Source organism: Dromiciops gliroides, chromosome 2 (assembly GCF_019393635.1).
Source record: "Dromiciops gliroides isolate mDroGli1 chromosome 2, mDroGli1.pri, whole genome shotgun sequence".
Taxonomy (NCBI): domain Eukaryota; kingdom Metazoa; phylum Chordata; class Mammalia; order Microbiotheria; family Microbiotheriidae; genus Dromiciops; species Dromiciops gliroides.
In genome coordinates, this window is record NC_057862.1 from 664,206,924 (window position 1) to 664,222,091 (window position 15,168).

At 45.4% G+C, this 15,168-nt stretch overlaps 1 protein-coding gene across 2 annotated transcripts; it reads right to left on the reverse strand.

The window, feature by feature from the left end:
* Positions 1-316: 316 nt before the first annotated feature.
* On the reverse strand, positions 317-14,713 carry THNSL2 (threonine synthase like 2). 2 transcript variants are annotated; one of them, XM_043989862.1, is made up of 8 exons: positions 14,503-14,712; positions 12,071-12,265; positions 10,623-10,775; positions 8,572-8,802; positions 7,628-7,776; positions 5,011-5,136; positions 3,273-3,424; positions 317-1,469 (listed from the first exon to the last, which is right to left on the reverse strand). In XM_043989862.1, the coding sequence occupies exons 1-8, from the start codon at positions 14,594-14,596 to the stop codon at positions 1,247-1,249; spliced, it is 1,323 nt and encodes a 440-aa protein (XP_043845797.1). In that variant the 5' UTR covers positions 14,597-14,712; the 3' UTR covers positions 317-1,246. The 2 variants fall into 2 exon arrangements, with proteins under 2 accessions (XP_043845797.1, XP_043845798.1); XM_043989863.1 differs by lacking the exon at positions 8,572-8,802 and having other exon boundaries at positions 14,503-14,713.
* Between the last annotated feature and the right edge of the window lie 455 nt (positions 14,714-15,168).

Below are 15,168 nucleotides of genomic sequence, written 5' to 3' on the forward strand. Positions count from 1 at the left end.
ACACAGCTAGTAAGTGTTAAGTGTCTAAGGCCAGATTTGAACTCAGTTCCTCCTGAATCCAGGGCAGGTGCTCTATCCACTGTGCCACCTAGCTGCCCCTTAATTCTTTATATACATTAATTACCCTCAATAAAATAGGAGCTCCCTGAGGACAAGGATGGCTTTTTATTTGTTCATTCATTCATATTTTCCCCCAAGTTATATGTAAAAAAAACCCAAATTTTTTCACATTGATAAGAATGTTTTTTTAATTTTGTCATATCCCTACAACCCAGCACCATATCTTGTACACAGTAGGCTCTCAATAAATGCATGCTGAGTTAAATGGGATTGGATTTTTATTGAAACGAGCACCCGGGCTCATAGTAACACCTGTGCTCATCTCACAGTTGAAAAGGCAGGTTCAAATAGGTGAGATGAATGAAAAGAATAGGGAGAAGAGGGTCCTACCAGAAAGTTCCCCCTTGTGGACAAATTTTCCACCTGGGCTCAAAAAGGATATAGGGGAGTTTTCTGATAAGAATCTGGGGTGCGGAGCTCTGGTCCCTTCCCTGTCCGCCAAAGTGAGATAAATGAAGAGCCGAAGAGACAGAGTCTCTGGGTAATTAATAATCAGTCTATTAATTAGGCTAACTGATGATCAATAAGTGGACGGTCAGTAGTTCCTCCCAGTAACCAAAGAGCAAACTATGGAGATAAGTGAAGGCTTAAATACTTTTGGAAAAGGCGGTGCACCCTGACTGAGAGGAGGGTGGGGACATATTAGTGAGGAGGTGGGTTAAAAGTCTTCAGCTCCTCCTGCTGACAACGTGACTTTGGCAATCTGGCCAAAGGAATCCATGTCTTCCCAGGCCACTCTGGTTGGCTTTCTCCTTCATGAGCTGAGTTCCCTTAGATAGCAAGGGAGGAGTACAAGGGCACAGGCTCAGTGCATTAGGACTGGAATACACCTAGATTCGATTCTGTAACTCACTCTAAATAGACGTAAGGTCTAGTTGGGTGGGATCCCACGCAAGGTCTCAGGGCATGTACCTAGAGGATTTGGCCAATGTTATCTATCAGCCTTGTCCTTCAGATACTGGCTCAATGACCTACAGGGACTGGTCCCTGAATGAGGAAAAAGAAACTTTAAACCTCAATCCTAATTTAATAATTGATTGCTAATATAGTAGAAAAACAATCACTTCTCTCATAGGAAGCATCTCGTGGTTTGTGAACAAAAAGGACAAATGACACCAAGGCTTGGTCACTGCTGAGAGTTCACACCAGCCTTCCTCTGCCGGAACACGTCCTCTATTTTGCTTCGTAGCACTTGGGTCCAGTCGTCTCCTCTTCGAAGAGTAGTGCATCGAGTCTTCATGTGCTCCAAGGCTCTTATGTCTTTGGGAATCTCAGGGACCAGCTGGGCTTGGAGAACAGCATCTTGGAACTTGGCCGCCGAAGCTGGGGCCAGGCAGCACCTGGGCAAGCTGGAGGGTGGGAGCGGGAGTTGGGGCGGCCAGGACGGGCAAAGGTCAGGGAAGGAGAGAGGAGAAAAGGGAAGGAGAAATAAAGCAGAGGGAGGCATTGAGAGGAAGATGGAGGAGGAGAGAAGCAAGGGAGAAAAGGAAGAGGAAAGGTGAAATCAGAAACCATACTGGCAATTTGCTCCTTTCCTTGGCTGAGTTCAGTCCTGACAGGCTAGAGATGGGCAAAACACTGAATAAAAATGAGAACTAGGAGCCCAACCTTTGAGTCACCAATGATCCTGACTCCCAACATATTTAGGCTACAAGCAGAATGGCCAAACTTCCAGGAATAAGGTCGTGATTGATTGACTGTCAATCAATAATCAATTATTAAGCACCTGCTGTGTGCCAGGCACTGTTGAAGGCATTAGGCATCGTGGATAAAGAGCTATTCAGGAATCAGGAAGACCTGGGTTCGAGTCCTGCCTGGAACAAATGTTATTTAATCTCTCAGGACTCTTAGGCAACTCCTTACCTGCATTGATAGAAGGTTCTTCATTGGCAGCTTCCTATGCCACCAAACCACATGTTTGGGACCATGTCTGACACTACTGTCACTGGCCAAATGGCCATACCTTGCTGCTTCTCACATGGGACTTCAAGTTTATTCACTTTAGATTTCATCGTATTTCAGCCCATTGAGATCCTTTTTTGCGTTCAGGCTCAATGAACCAGCCCACTGGTTATCTCTTCCAGCTTCCTGTCATTTGTGAATTGGATGAGCATCTGATTACCCCTTCATCTAGGTCATCAGTAAAACTGAGAAGCACCTAGAAAATATGGCCTGCGTTACCTCCCTTCCACCCCCCAGAAGAAGGGTGTCTATGCATGTTGTGTGTACAGATCATCACATGAAGGGACATCACGGTTAAGTAAGTTCTAGGTCTGAAGAGAACCTAGGTCTTTCTGTGACCTGCTCAAAGTTCTGCCTGCTTGGAAAAAATCCAGTTCCCCAGAGCCCTGCAAGAATGTGATTATAGTCAAGACAAGACAAGCAGCTGCTATAGAATGAATGGAAAATGCATAGTTCTTTAAATAAAGGATCCTCCATTCACAGAGATCATAAAAAGAGATACAGTCCAGTCTTCTAGCTCCCCACTCCCCAAACCAGGCCCAACAGGGCCTTTCACTCCCAACCAGTCCCATACACAGCTGTGCGTCCAATGAAAAGGGAACAGATGAGGTCATGGGACAGAAATCCCCCAGACCAACAGGAAGGAAGGAAGAAAAGGAGGGATGGAGGGAGGGAAGGAAGGAAAGAAATAAGGAAGGGAGGGAGGGAGGAAAGAAAGGAAAGAAATAAGGAAGGGAGGGAGGGAGGAGAGAAGGAAGGGGAAGGAGGGAGGGAAGAAAGGGAGGGAGAAAGAGAGGGAAGGAGGGAAGGAAGAAGGGAAGGAAGGTAGGGAGGGAGGAAGGAAGGAAGGAAGGAAGGAAGGAAGGAAGGAAGGAAGGAAGGAAGGAAGGAAGGAAGGAAGGAAGGAAGGAAGGAAGGGAGGGAGGGAGGGAGGGAGGGAGGGAGGAGGAAGGAAGGAAGGAAGGAAGGAAGGAAGGAAGGAAGGAAGGAAGGAAGGAAGGAAGGAAGGAAGGAAGGAAGGAAGGAAGGAGGGAGGGAGGGAGGGAGGGAGGGAGGGAGGGAGGGAGGGAGGGAGGGAGGAAGGAAGGAAGGAAGGAAGGAAGGAAGGAAGGAAGGAAGGAAGGAAGGAAGGAAGGAAGGAAGGAAGGAAGGAAGGAAGGAAGGAAGGAAGGAAGGGCGGGCCTCCATACCTGGGCTCTTCGTGGGTCGACTGCTTGTAGTGGTAGGAGACTGCTACTGCCGAATGCGGACACAGCAGGTAGTGGTTCTCCTCCCAGCAGCGCTGCATCACTTGAACGATGTCCTCATCAGAAGCTGACTGTGAGCTTATTGTCTCTGAAATCTGAAGAGGACCAGAGTGAGAGCATCGAGAGGGTTGGGGCAGAAATGAGTCAAATTCAACAGGTAGGACCATGTCAATGTTGGTCTGGTTCATGAAATATTTTGATGTTCCAATTTTCTTTTCTTATAGAAAATATATGTTTGATGCTGGTTCAGTGCTGCAGGATGTCAGGAAGACCCCATCTTCAGGTACTTACTAGCTGTGTGACCCTAGGCAAGTTACTTAACTTTGTTTGCCTCAGTTTACTCATCTGCAAAATAAGCTGGAGAAGGAAATGGCAAAATACTCCAGTATCTCTGCCAAGAAAACCCCCAAAAGGTTGTCATGAAGAGCTGGACATGACTGTAACGACTTAACAACAACAATAACTAGTTCAGTAGGTTTTTCTGGAGGGAGATCTTCAGTTTGATTCAAGGTTCAAAGAAAGAAATTATTAGGATTTGATTCATGGTTCAGCAAATTAATGTAGTTTGCTTTTGACTCACTGTTTAAGCACCTCACACTGTGGTAGGATGTATTATAAGTAAAGCTCTCTAGCCTCAGGCCCCCTGAGGAATATTGAAGGAGAACAGTAACTAAGGTGGGGCACCTGGGGTTTTGTTCCAGGGTGTCAAATTTAGAGGACACTGAAAGCATTAGTTACAATAACTAGCTTTTTAATGTCTTGCTTTCTCTCTGTAATGGCACTCCCTCATCAAGTCTGGCTCCACTCTGACAACCTCTCATCCACCACCACCACCTTAAAAAGTCTATTGGCAGACAGGTTTTGTGCCACTTGCCAAAGGCACAATTTATTCTTCCCTTGGTGCCAGAGACCATTAATGATGGTTCTGTATTACTGACAGGGAAACTCTAGGCCTGTCAATCCTCCCTCTCTTGCAGGGCTGGATCAGGTAAGGCAGCACCTCTTTAGGAGCTGGAAGGCTTGGAAGCACTTCAAGCCCCCACCCAGAGAACTAGGACACAGAAGGAAATGCCTGAGTCTCCTACTGTCTGCCTCCGGAGTGACCTCATCCACCTCCCAACCTCCAAACCAGGTGACATCTAAATGCTACCCCAGGCAACCTAACATCTTTTGTGGAGGTCAATATTAACAAAGGGCCTACTACAGATGGAACACTTCAGTGGGTGACATTTCCTTCTGTCCATTGAAGAACATGATTCTGAGGAGGGCCTGATAGACTATCAGACTTCCAAAAAAAAATTAATAACCCCTGCATTAAAGCCATCCAAAAGTGAACAGGCTACTTTGGGAGGTAGTGAGCTCCCTGTCCCTGGGAAAGTCTCCAAGCAGAGTCCGGATGACCACTCATAGGCAGATCATAGTGGGCATTCCTTTTTTGAGAAATGGTTGGATTAGATGGTCACTAAATTCTGGCCTGCTGGATTTGGGGCCTAGCAAGGACTCATTAAGATTCTCCCTTCTTTGGAATTCAGTCTTAGCAGTTTGGAGAACCATAGTCTGCTTTTGTGGGGGGAATGGGAAGCACATCCTAACTACTATTTGGTATAAGCTACCGAATCAAATGTCTTTGGTCCCGTCTGAGCTTTCTCCCTTTATCAGCCCAGTGTGAGAAGCCACCAACCTTGGCATGTAGTTCTCTTGGCACACGCAGCTCCTTGGTCCTGTCGAATTGCTCCATCAGGGCCCTGACCAGCCGGCAGTCTGAGCCCGAGAGAAGCCAGAAAATCCTCTCCATGTTATAGGGCACCTGAAAGACAAGGACTGGCTGTGAGCACCCAAAGGCAATTTATCAGGACGTGGTTCTGAGATCAGGGCTGGAAGGGGCTCAATCCAAAAAATGAGTTAATTACCAAGTTCCAGGCAAGGTGAGTAGAGGACAGAGGGTGGGTCTCTCAGTTCACAAAGGCCAACACAGCTCTGCAACTTGGGGTCTCAGAGTTTCTTAGACTAGTAGGGTCTAACTTAGCTAGAAACCAGGGCCATTAACAGGTTCATAAGGACATAAGGGAGGCAACTCGATGGCTTAATGGATATAGCATTGGCCCTGGAGTCAGAAAAACTGGAGTACAAATCTGGCTTTAGTCACTTACTAACTGGGTGACCCTGGACAGTCACAACCTTGTTTGCCTAAATGTACTGGGGAAGTAAATGGCAAAACACTCCAGTACCTTTGCCAAGAAAACCCCATGGACATTACTGGTGTGCTATGGTCCCTGGCATCGGGAAGAGTTAAATACCTGAACAACAATATATTGACTTAGAAAACCACATATTGACATTATCTATGTGTTATCATATTTTTATTTTTTGTTACCTACTTCCCAGTTAGATTTTAATCTGGTTCCAGTCCACTTTTACACCTCTAGCTTAGAGCAATGAGTGGTTAAATGACTTGCCTAGGGTCACATAATCAGCATGGGTCAGACTCAGGTCTTAAACCCAGGACTTCCTCACTATTACCTATGCCGTATTATTGAACACTAATGCACAGACCCAGGTATATATAAGAGAAGGAGGGAAGGAACTAAGCACTTGCCACCACACACTGTGCTAAACACTTTACAAATATTATTTCATTTGGAGGCAAGTAGGTGGCACAATGGATAGAGCACTAGCCCTGGAGTCAGGAAGACCTGAGTTCAAGTCTGGCCTCAGACACTTACTAATGATGTGACCCTGGGCAAGTCACTTAACCTCAACTGCCTCAAAAACATATAGATTATCTCATTTGACAGAGACAGAAACACAAAGACTGGATTTTTGATTCTTCTTTTATTTCTAGTTGCTACTCATTGAAATCAGTTGGAGTAGGGGGCAGCTAGATAGCACAGTGGATAAAGCACCGGCCCTGGATTCAGGAGGACCTGAGTTCTAATCCGACCTCAGATACTTGACACTTGCTAGCTGTGTGACCCTGGGCAAGTCCCTTAACCCCCATTGCCCCGCAAAAAAAAAAAAAAGAAAAAGAAATCAGTTGGAGTAGGGGGCAGCTAGATAGCACAGTGGATAAAGCACCGGCCCTGGATTCAGGAGGACCTGAGTTCAAATCCGACCTCAGACACTTGACACTTGCTAGCTGTGTGACCCTGGGCAAGTCACTTAACCCCCATTGCCCCGCCAAAAAAAAGAAAAAAAGAAATCAGTTGGAGTAGTTGGTCATATTTGTTCTGGAGAAAAGAAGACTCCAAGGGACATGATACCTGATTTCAAGTACCTGAAGGTGTCAAAGAGATTGGGATCATTTGGAGGGCAGGCCTACGCACTGGCAATAGTGTAGGTTCTTCCTACCAGTAGGAATGAGAGACCCATAAGCAAAGTTTACTTTCCTCACCTCTCTGCTGACATCCAACTGCTTATTAGATGTCTCAAAATAGATGTCTCACAGACATCTTAAACTCAGTATATCCCAAGCTAAACTCGTCGTCTCTCTCCAGAAACTCTCTCTTCTTCCTAACTTTCCAATGACCATAAAGGGCAAAACCAGTCTCCCAGTCACCCAAGCTCTCAGCAAGGTATCACCCTTGCCTCCCCATTCTCAACCCCCATCCTCAATATGGTGCCGTGGCTTGTCCATTCCATCTCCATAACGCCCCTTCTCTTCCCTGGCGTTACCCCTTCCCTGGTGCAGACTCTCATCACCTCACGTCTAGACCACTGCAATATCTGCTGCTGGGTCTCAAGTCTTTCCAGGGTCAGGGCTCACTCCTCTATGAAAAGCCAACTGGGCCATGTACAATCCAAGCAAACCACCAACCTTGGCCCATGGTAGTACAAATCTCTAGGTATTTCTGGATCATAGCTATGGAGCCAGAAGTAATCTCAGAAAATTTTTAATCCAAACTTGTTAAAACAAGTTTTAAAGTTTTTTTTTAAAGTTAAAACTTTAAAAAGTTGAGGAAACTGAGGCCCATAGAAGGTAATAAATTGCCCGCAGAGACAATAAACAAATAAATAAATGTGTGTGTGTGTGTGTGTGTGTGTGTGTGTGTGTATAAATGTAGGTCTTCTCACTCCTAATCTAAGGTTCTTTCCTACGTATAATCCTCACCAAGGGATTTAACTCAACTCGACTCAACTCAACATAAAGAAGTGATTCTAATTTGGGGCAGACCCCTGGGACCATGTGGTACCTCTTAAAGCCATTGGCCCCTCCCTCCCCTAGAGAGGAAGAATGTTAATATGTCAAGTTGAAGGGGGAAGGGAGAGGAGGAGTCCACCCTCTCTTTCCCAAGTCTCACCTGAATGTCCATGGCTGATGCCAAGGTTGATCTGGTGTTCTCTGAGAGCGAAAAGTCTCCCTGCTGGACAGTCCTGTGAATAATATCATTACGGTTCACCACTGTGACCAGACGGATAGGCAGGCCCATCTTCTGAGCAATGCATCCAGCTAGAAACAAGGACAAGCCTAAGGTAAGCCATCATCCTTGTGACAGCCTGGGTGAGCAGATGATGGGTGTGTGCAGATGGGAGGATGGTGATAATGGGTTAAGGGACTGGCTTAAAAAGACACAGCTAGTTACCTAGCAGGGTGGGGATTCAAATCCAGGAATTCTCACTCCAAACCTCATGCTATCCCACTGAATTCCCAAGGACTTTTTAAAGATGACCCCAAATACTACTTGCTTTACACAGCCTTCCCCAACTGCATGCCCAGACTTGGGGCTGATAAAGAGCCTTTCCCCTGCTCCCACCTCATATGGCCCTGTTTTGTAAAAACATTCTTGTCGGCCGCTAGGTGGTGCCATAGTGAAAAAAAACACACCTGAAATCAGGAAGACTAATCTTCCTAAGTTCAAATCCAGCCTCACATACTTACTAGTTGTGTGACCCTGGGCAAGTCATTTAACCCTGCTTGCCTCAGTTTCCTCATCTATAAAATGAGCTGGAGAAGGAAATGACAAACTGCTTCAGTATCTCTGCCAAGAAAACCCTGAATGGAGTCTGACAAAGAGTCAGACATGACTGAAAATGATTGAACACCACCACATGTTTTTGTCAGGTAGCATTATGTATTACAGTCAGCTGTGTTTAGAGGTTCTGGATTCAAATCCTGAGTGATTTCAGGATGACCTTCATTTTCTCTGGGCTGTAAAGTGAAGGGTTTGTCCTAGCTGGCCTTGGAGGTCTCTTCCGACTCTAAGTCTATGATCCCATGTGGGCTGAAGCTCGGGGCTCTCCTCACCAGCCAGATTGCCTGCAGCCCCCGTTGGCACGACCACCTCCACGGGGGGCAGTGGGTAGACGTCCATGGATGGTGCACACTGGAAGTAGGCAAAGAAGTGGTGAGCCATCTGCACAAGGACCCGGGACCAGTTGATAGAATTCAGACTCATCAGGTTATGCTTCTGGGCAAAAGCCACATCAGCAAACACATCTTTGATGGGCTCGTCCAGCTCATCACTGTTACCCTCCACTGTCAGGGGAAAAGAGGACATGACGGTGGTCAGGAGCTCAGGGACTTCCCACCCAATGAGCCCCTGATCCCTTCGCTCGCCATTCAAAGCCTTCTGCAATCTGATCCCACTCTGGGTCCCCCAAACAGGCATCTTCTGCTCGAGTCCTGCAGAACTCCTTTTACTCTCATTCCTTCCACACATATTTACATCGCCCATGCATGCAATACGTCTTCCAATAGAATCTAAGTTCTTTGCCAGTAGGGATTGTTCTGTTCTGTTCTTTGTCCTCCTAATGTTTGCAGATCCATGTCTTGTTTGAGTACCTATTATGGTTTGGCATAGTGGGAGATTTCTGCCATGAAGGCAAGGCTCACTTTGCTTTTAAAGGTGTCAGAACCACCCCTGAGACTTAATAAGCCCAGACCATGAAGGCCTGTGACGTTGATGTAGCTTCCTGCAGGGTGAGGTACAAGAGCCAGAAAGTAAGGAGTCTGTGGCTGCGAATGATCGGACCAGCAGAGCCAGTACCAACGTGCACCCAAGTGACTTAGTGCAAGAGCCTCACCGAGCATCCTTTCCATGATATGTCTAAATCAGCTTCCTTTGGGGGCTATTAGGCGGTCAAGGAGCATCTCATTTCATTCTAAATCTCAATCCTGAACTACCAGGCAGGCCTGAGTCAGGGCCACGTCTGTCACATGGCAGTGAGTCGAGGAATGATACGCTCTCCAACACATTAACAATGAAGAGAATGTGCAGTGGAATGGGGGAGGGGATCTTTCAGCACCCACAGAGGCCTGTGACTACATTCCTTCAGAGCAGGGCTCATCACCTTCTTTTGTGCCAAGGACCCCTCTGGGAGTCTGGGGAAGCCTAGGAATCCCTTCTCAAAACAGTGTTTTTAAATGCATAAAATAGAATATGGAGGATTACAAAGAGAGCCTGTTAGGTTGAACGTTTCTATTATCTAGCCAGATAGATAGATAGATAGATAGATAGATAGATAGATAGACAGACAGACAGACAGACAGACAGACAGACAGACAGACAGACAGACAGACAGACAGATAGATAGATGGATGGATGGATGGATGGATGGATGGATGGATGGATGGATGGATGGATGGATGGATGGATGGATGAATGGATAGATAGATGGATAGATAGATGGATGGATGGATGGATGGATAGATAGATAGATAGATAGATAGATAGATAGATAGATAGATAGATGGATGAACAGATTGATAAATGTGTGTATATATATCTATCATCCATCCACCTATCTATCCATCTATCTATCCATTCATCTATCCACCCAATCAACCATTCATCCATGTATGTACATGTGTCTTTATCTATCATCTATTCATCCATATATATATACATCTATCTATTCATCTATCTATCCATTCATCCATCTACTTATCTATCCATCTATCCATTCATCTAGCCACCAATCCAACCATCAATCCATCCAAGTGTGTATGTGTATATCTATCCATCTACTCATCTATTTAGCCATCCATCCATATACTCATCTATTTATCTATCCATCTATCCAACCATCCATCCATCTATCCAACCATCCATCCATCCACCTATTCATCTATTTATCTATCCATCCGTGTTCTCATCCATCCATCCATCCATCCATCCATCCATCCATCCATCCATCCATATCTATAGAAGTTCACAGATCCTGGATTAAGAACCACTGCTATGGAGGGTCTTAGGCTCTAGCCTAGCCCTTCCAAGCTTAAATGACTTCCTCCCCTCAACATTTCATCAGCTCAGGGTCCATTCACTAGCTCAGAAGGTCCCGTGCACTCCCTACCCCCAAACACATGCACATTCTCCTCAATCACTGTTGTCATCTGAAGCTCCTGGATCTTGGAGCAGTGTCCCAGGGGCAACAAAACGATGATGTCTATGTTTTTGGCTCCACGGACGCTCTCGATGGCTGAGCTCCCTGTGTCTCCAGAAGTTCCTGATGGGGAATAACAATAATGTTAATAATTCATACTAGAACTACTACTATTATTGTTGCTGCTGCAACTACTACAACTACGACTGGCTTTTATATAGAATTCAAAGGTTTACAAAGTACTTTATAAATCTTATGTAATTTGATCCTCACAACCACCCTGGGAAGCAGGTTTTGTAATTATTCCCATTTTACAGTTGAGGAAACTGAGATAGGCAGAGATCTGGTGACTTGCCCAGGGTCACACAACTAGTGAGCTGGATTTAAACTCAGGTCTTCCTGACTCCTGGCCTAGGGCTCTACACACTATGGCGCCCCCTAGTTGCCCTGTAAGCACTTTGATAGGGTTTTATGGACTAAACTCTTTATTCCTTTGTTTTAGATCACACCATGCCATTTCATTGTTATAGGAAATTCCCAGTGTGGAAATGCCTCCTACCCATGCAGCTCAACTCTTTCTCTGTAACTTACAGTCTTAGAGAGCTGCCCGGAACATCAAGGAGTTCAGCAACCTGTCCAAAGTCCCAGAGCCAATACGAGTTCCAAAGTGGGATTTGAACTCAGGTCTTCTTGAGTCTCTGTCCACTATGCCAGGCTGCATCACAGTTTACAAAGCACTTTTCTCATCCCACTTTGTGAGAAAGATGGCATTACGGCACCCCTTTTACAGATGAGAAGCCTGAGACAGAGAGATCCCATGACTTAGGCATGGGTTAAACTATCGATCCTACAAATACTAAGTGTCAGAGGTGGGATTAGAACCTGGGCTATTCCTGACTCTGAGCCCTGCCTCTATCTATGAAGCCCAATGCCAAATAGTTTAGCTCTCACCTGTCACCAGAAACTTAGCAACCCCTGGAAAAGATCTGGGACCACAGGGATGAATGATTTCCATCCGACACTGAGCATACAAGCCTGACTCGACCAACCGCCCTTTGAAGGACAAGTGCACCGACTCGCTATTCTGGAGCCAGATCAAGGCTTGCACACACACACACACACACACATCAATGCCGCCAGATGCCATTTTCCCTGTGACTAATTGCACCCAGTGACTGGAAAGCAGCTCACTGTGGGGACAGGAGCAGCCTAGATTCCTGGAGCAATCCAAAACTAGACCCTGAGACATAGAGTCCCAAGCCCAGGGTTTGAATCTCAACTGCTGCTTCTTAGCTGCATGACTCAGTTTCCTCATCTGTAGGATGAAGAGGCTGAACTAGATGACCTCTGGGGTCCCTCCAACCGTGGAGATCAGACGAGATAACCGTGGGGGTCCCTTCTTTCCAGCTATGACCCACCTACAACAATGGTGACACGTTTCTGCCTTTTCTCCAGAAAGTACTGTAAGAACTGTCCTGTACAAGACATCGACAGGTCCTTGAAGGCGTAGGTGACACCATGCCACAGCTCCAGCACATTTAGCCCATGCTTCATTCTGGACAGGTGAATGACATCTCTGTGTCGGAACCTGCTCAAGGCTCGGTCAATCAGGCCTGAGGGGGCAGTAAGGAGTGATGTTAGTCCTTTCATCCCACAATGTTTCTTAGTCCCAGACAGTTCACCTCCCTTCCACCAGGACTGGCTATGAAATTGCATCTTTCAGACTATATTTCCACTCCTCCCCCTTTTTTTCCTAAAAGGGTAAAGGCATTTTTTTTTGTAAGGCTGTGATTTCATGCATGTGATTTTTCCTGAAGGAAATAGATCTATTTCTATCATGAAAGGGAGGAGGGAGAAGCATGCCGAGGTCCTACATACAATTTGTATGATGTCACAGGCATTAAGAAAGGGAAAACACAGACAGTCAAAAATAGAAAGAGAGGGATGGGGAAAGAGAATGGGAGAAGGAAGGAGAGAGACAGGCGTAGGAGGAGAGAAAGAGAGAGAAAAGAGGAGGGAAGAGAAGAAGGGGGAGAGGGATGAGGAGGAGGAAAAAAGGAGGAGGATTTGGAGGGAGGGAGGGAGAGAGAGAGAGAGAGAGAGAAAGAGAGAGAGAGAGAGAGAGGGAGGACTAGTTGTCTTAGATGATGGGGATTAGTCTAAATAACATCTTAAGGTCCCTTCCCAGCTTTGATATTTTAAAATTCTAAAATTGGGGAATGGCTAAACAAGCTGTGGTATATGATGGTGATGGAATATTATTGTGCTATAAGAAATGACAAAATGACAAGCAGGATGATTTCCGAAAGGCCTTAAATGAATTGGTGTATAGTGAAGTGAGTAGAATCAGGAGAATGTTGTGCTCAGTGACAGCAATATTGTTTGATGAAGAACTGTGAATGACAACTATTCTCAGCAATACAATGATTCATGAGGATTCCAAAGGACTAATGATGAAACATACTATCCACCTCCAAAGAAAGAACTGGTGTTGATTGAACACAGACTGAAGCATGCTATTTTTCACTTTCTTTCATTTTTTTCTTTTTTTTTTTCAAGTTTTCTTTTACAAGGGGCAGCTAGGTAGCACAGTGGATAAAGCACCGGCCCTGGATTCAGGAGGACCTGAGTTCAAATCCAACTTCAGACGCTTGACACTAGCTGTGTGACCCTGGGCAAGTCACTTAACCTCAATTGCCTCACAAAAAAAAGTTTTCTTTTACAAAATGACTAATATGGTACTGTTTTATATAATTGGACATATATAACCCATATACCTGATTGCTTACCACCTCAGGGAGCAGGGAGGGGAGGGAGGGAAGGAGAGACAAAATTGGAACTCAAAGCTATAATTAAAATTTTTTTTTTAAGTTGGTAAGTGGAACTAATGGAAAATAAATACTACGAGGTTGCAACATTTTAGATGAGCCATACTGAATAATAGGATTCTTGCTACCTAGTCCCACCCCTTCATTTTATAGAGCAAAAAAAGAAACTAAAATGAGATGGCTTCAATCAATGAATGGGCATTTTTTTGTTTTGTTTTTCCAAATAAGTTTTTATTAATATATTTGGGGTTTTTTTAAATCACCTATATATCCCAATGCATTTTTTTCCCTTCCCAGGGGTCCCAATGAGATTTCCTTTCCAACAAGAAAAAAATAAATAAATAACAAAAACAGTTCAGCAAAACTAAGCACCATGGGACAAGCCTGACGGTAGATCACTCCACTATTCTACACCTTTAGTTCCCTATATCAGGGAGTAATTATTCTCATATCTCTTCTTTGGAATCAGTCAATCATTGTAACTGAACAAGTCAGATTCTTTATATATATATAAATAGATTTTTATTGATTCTTTGGGGTTTTGTTTTTGTTTTGCAGGATAATGAAGGTTAAGTGACTTGCCCAGGGTCACAGAGCTAGTAAATGTCAAGGATCTGAGGCCACATTTGAACTCAGGTCCTCCTGAATCCAGTGCTTTATCCACTGTGCCACCTAGCTGCCCCAGATTCTATGTTTTTTATATCACCTAGATTTTCCCCTGCATCCTTCCCCACCCCCTCCGCCACCAACTAGGTGGAAAGATCGGGGAAAGACAAAGAGAAAAAAATTGGCAAAACCAATCAAAATCACACACACACACACACACACACACAAATCTGACATTGTATGAAATGTAATATAACTTATTCATGCTACCTCTGCAAAGGAGGTGTCTTCTCATACTTTTTTTAGTCAGGGGGAGCACTTGTTCTTTGTGATTTCACAGCATTCAGTTTCAATGATTTTCCAAAGAGCATTTGCTAAGTCCTTCCTTGGTTGAGTTGGGAATCTGGGGAACTCACCCTTCAAGTCTTTCTTTGGAATGAGCTCTGGGTCAATGTAGAGAGAGCACAGCTCGGTCACCAGGGCAGGGTAGGAGAGGGTGCCCCATTGCATCACTTTACATTTACATCTTTCTCTGGCTAACCCCTGGCCTCTTTGTGGTCCAGGCAAAAATTCAGCTTACTGGAAACAATTTGGGTGAGGAAACACAGAGATTGTATTGTATTGGGGAGGAACTGGAAGCCAGAGCTGACCTTGGGATTTTCCCCAGCCTGGGTCTTCGTGCTCTGGATGCCAATGACTCTTCCCCACATCTCTCTCCCTTCTCCGCCACTGATCAGTCTTTCCTTGGCTCCTCTGGGCTGGCATGAAAAGGCTTCCAGGCCCTCAGGCTGCCTCCTCGTTGGTTCCTTTTATTCAGATTCCTTAGAGTGTGCCCTCTTCTCACCATTTCTGATCTTTTTGGCCAAAGGTAATTAATTACTGGGTGTGCTGGTGAGATAATCCACGCGGCAAACCAAAACAAGCCCTTTGCCCAACTTCCCAGTAGCCACCTAGCCTCGAAGGGTGGAAGGCATCCAGTGAGGGAGAAACCCACCCCCCTCCTTCTCCCCAAGCAGCCAGTTGCAGTTCGGTTTAATTCTATTAGGAGGTTCCCCACCCCCCAGCCCCCCACCCCCGGCTTC

What these genes read in the sequence shown, in the direction of transcription:
- THNSL2 (XM_043989862.1), bottom strand. Translation starts at nt 14,596, where the DNA reads ATGCAATGGGGCACCCTCTCCTACCCTGCCCTGGTGACCGAGCTGTGC. An exon ending in TCCAAAGAAAGACTTGAAGG is followed by an intron (nt 12,266 to 14,502) that starts GTGAGTTCCCCA and finishes CTGCCCCCTCAG; the next exon opens with GCCTGATTGACCGAGCCTTG. An exon ending in ACGTGTCACCATTGTTGTAG is followed by an intron (nt 10,776 to 12,070) that starts GTGGGTCATAGC and finishes ATTCCCCATCAG; the next exon opens with GAACTTCTGGAGACACAGGG.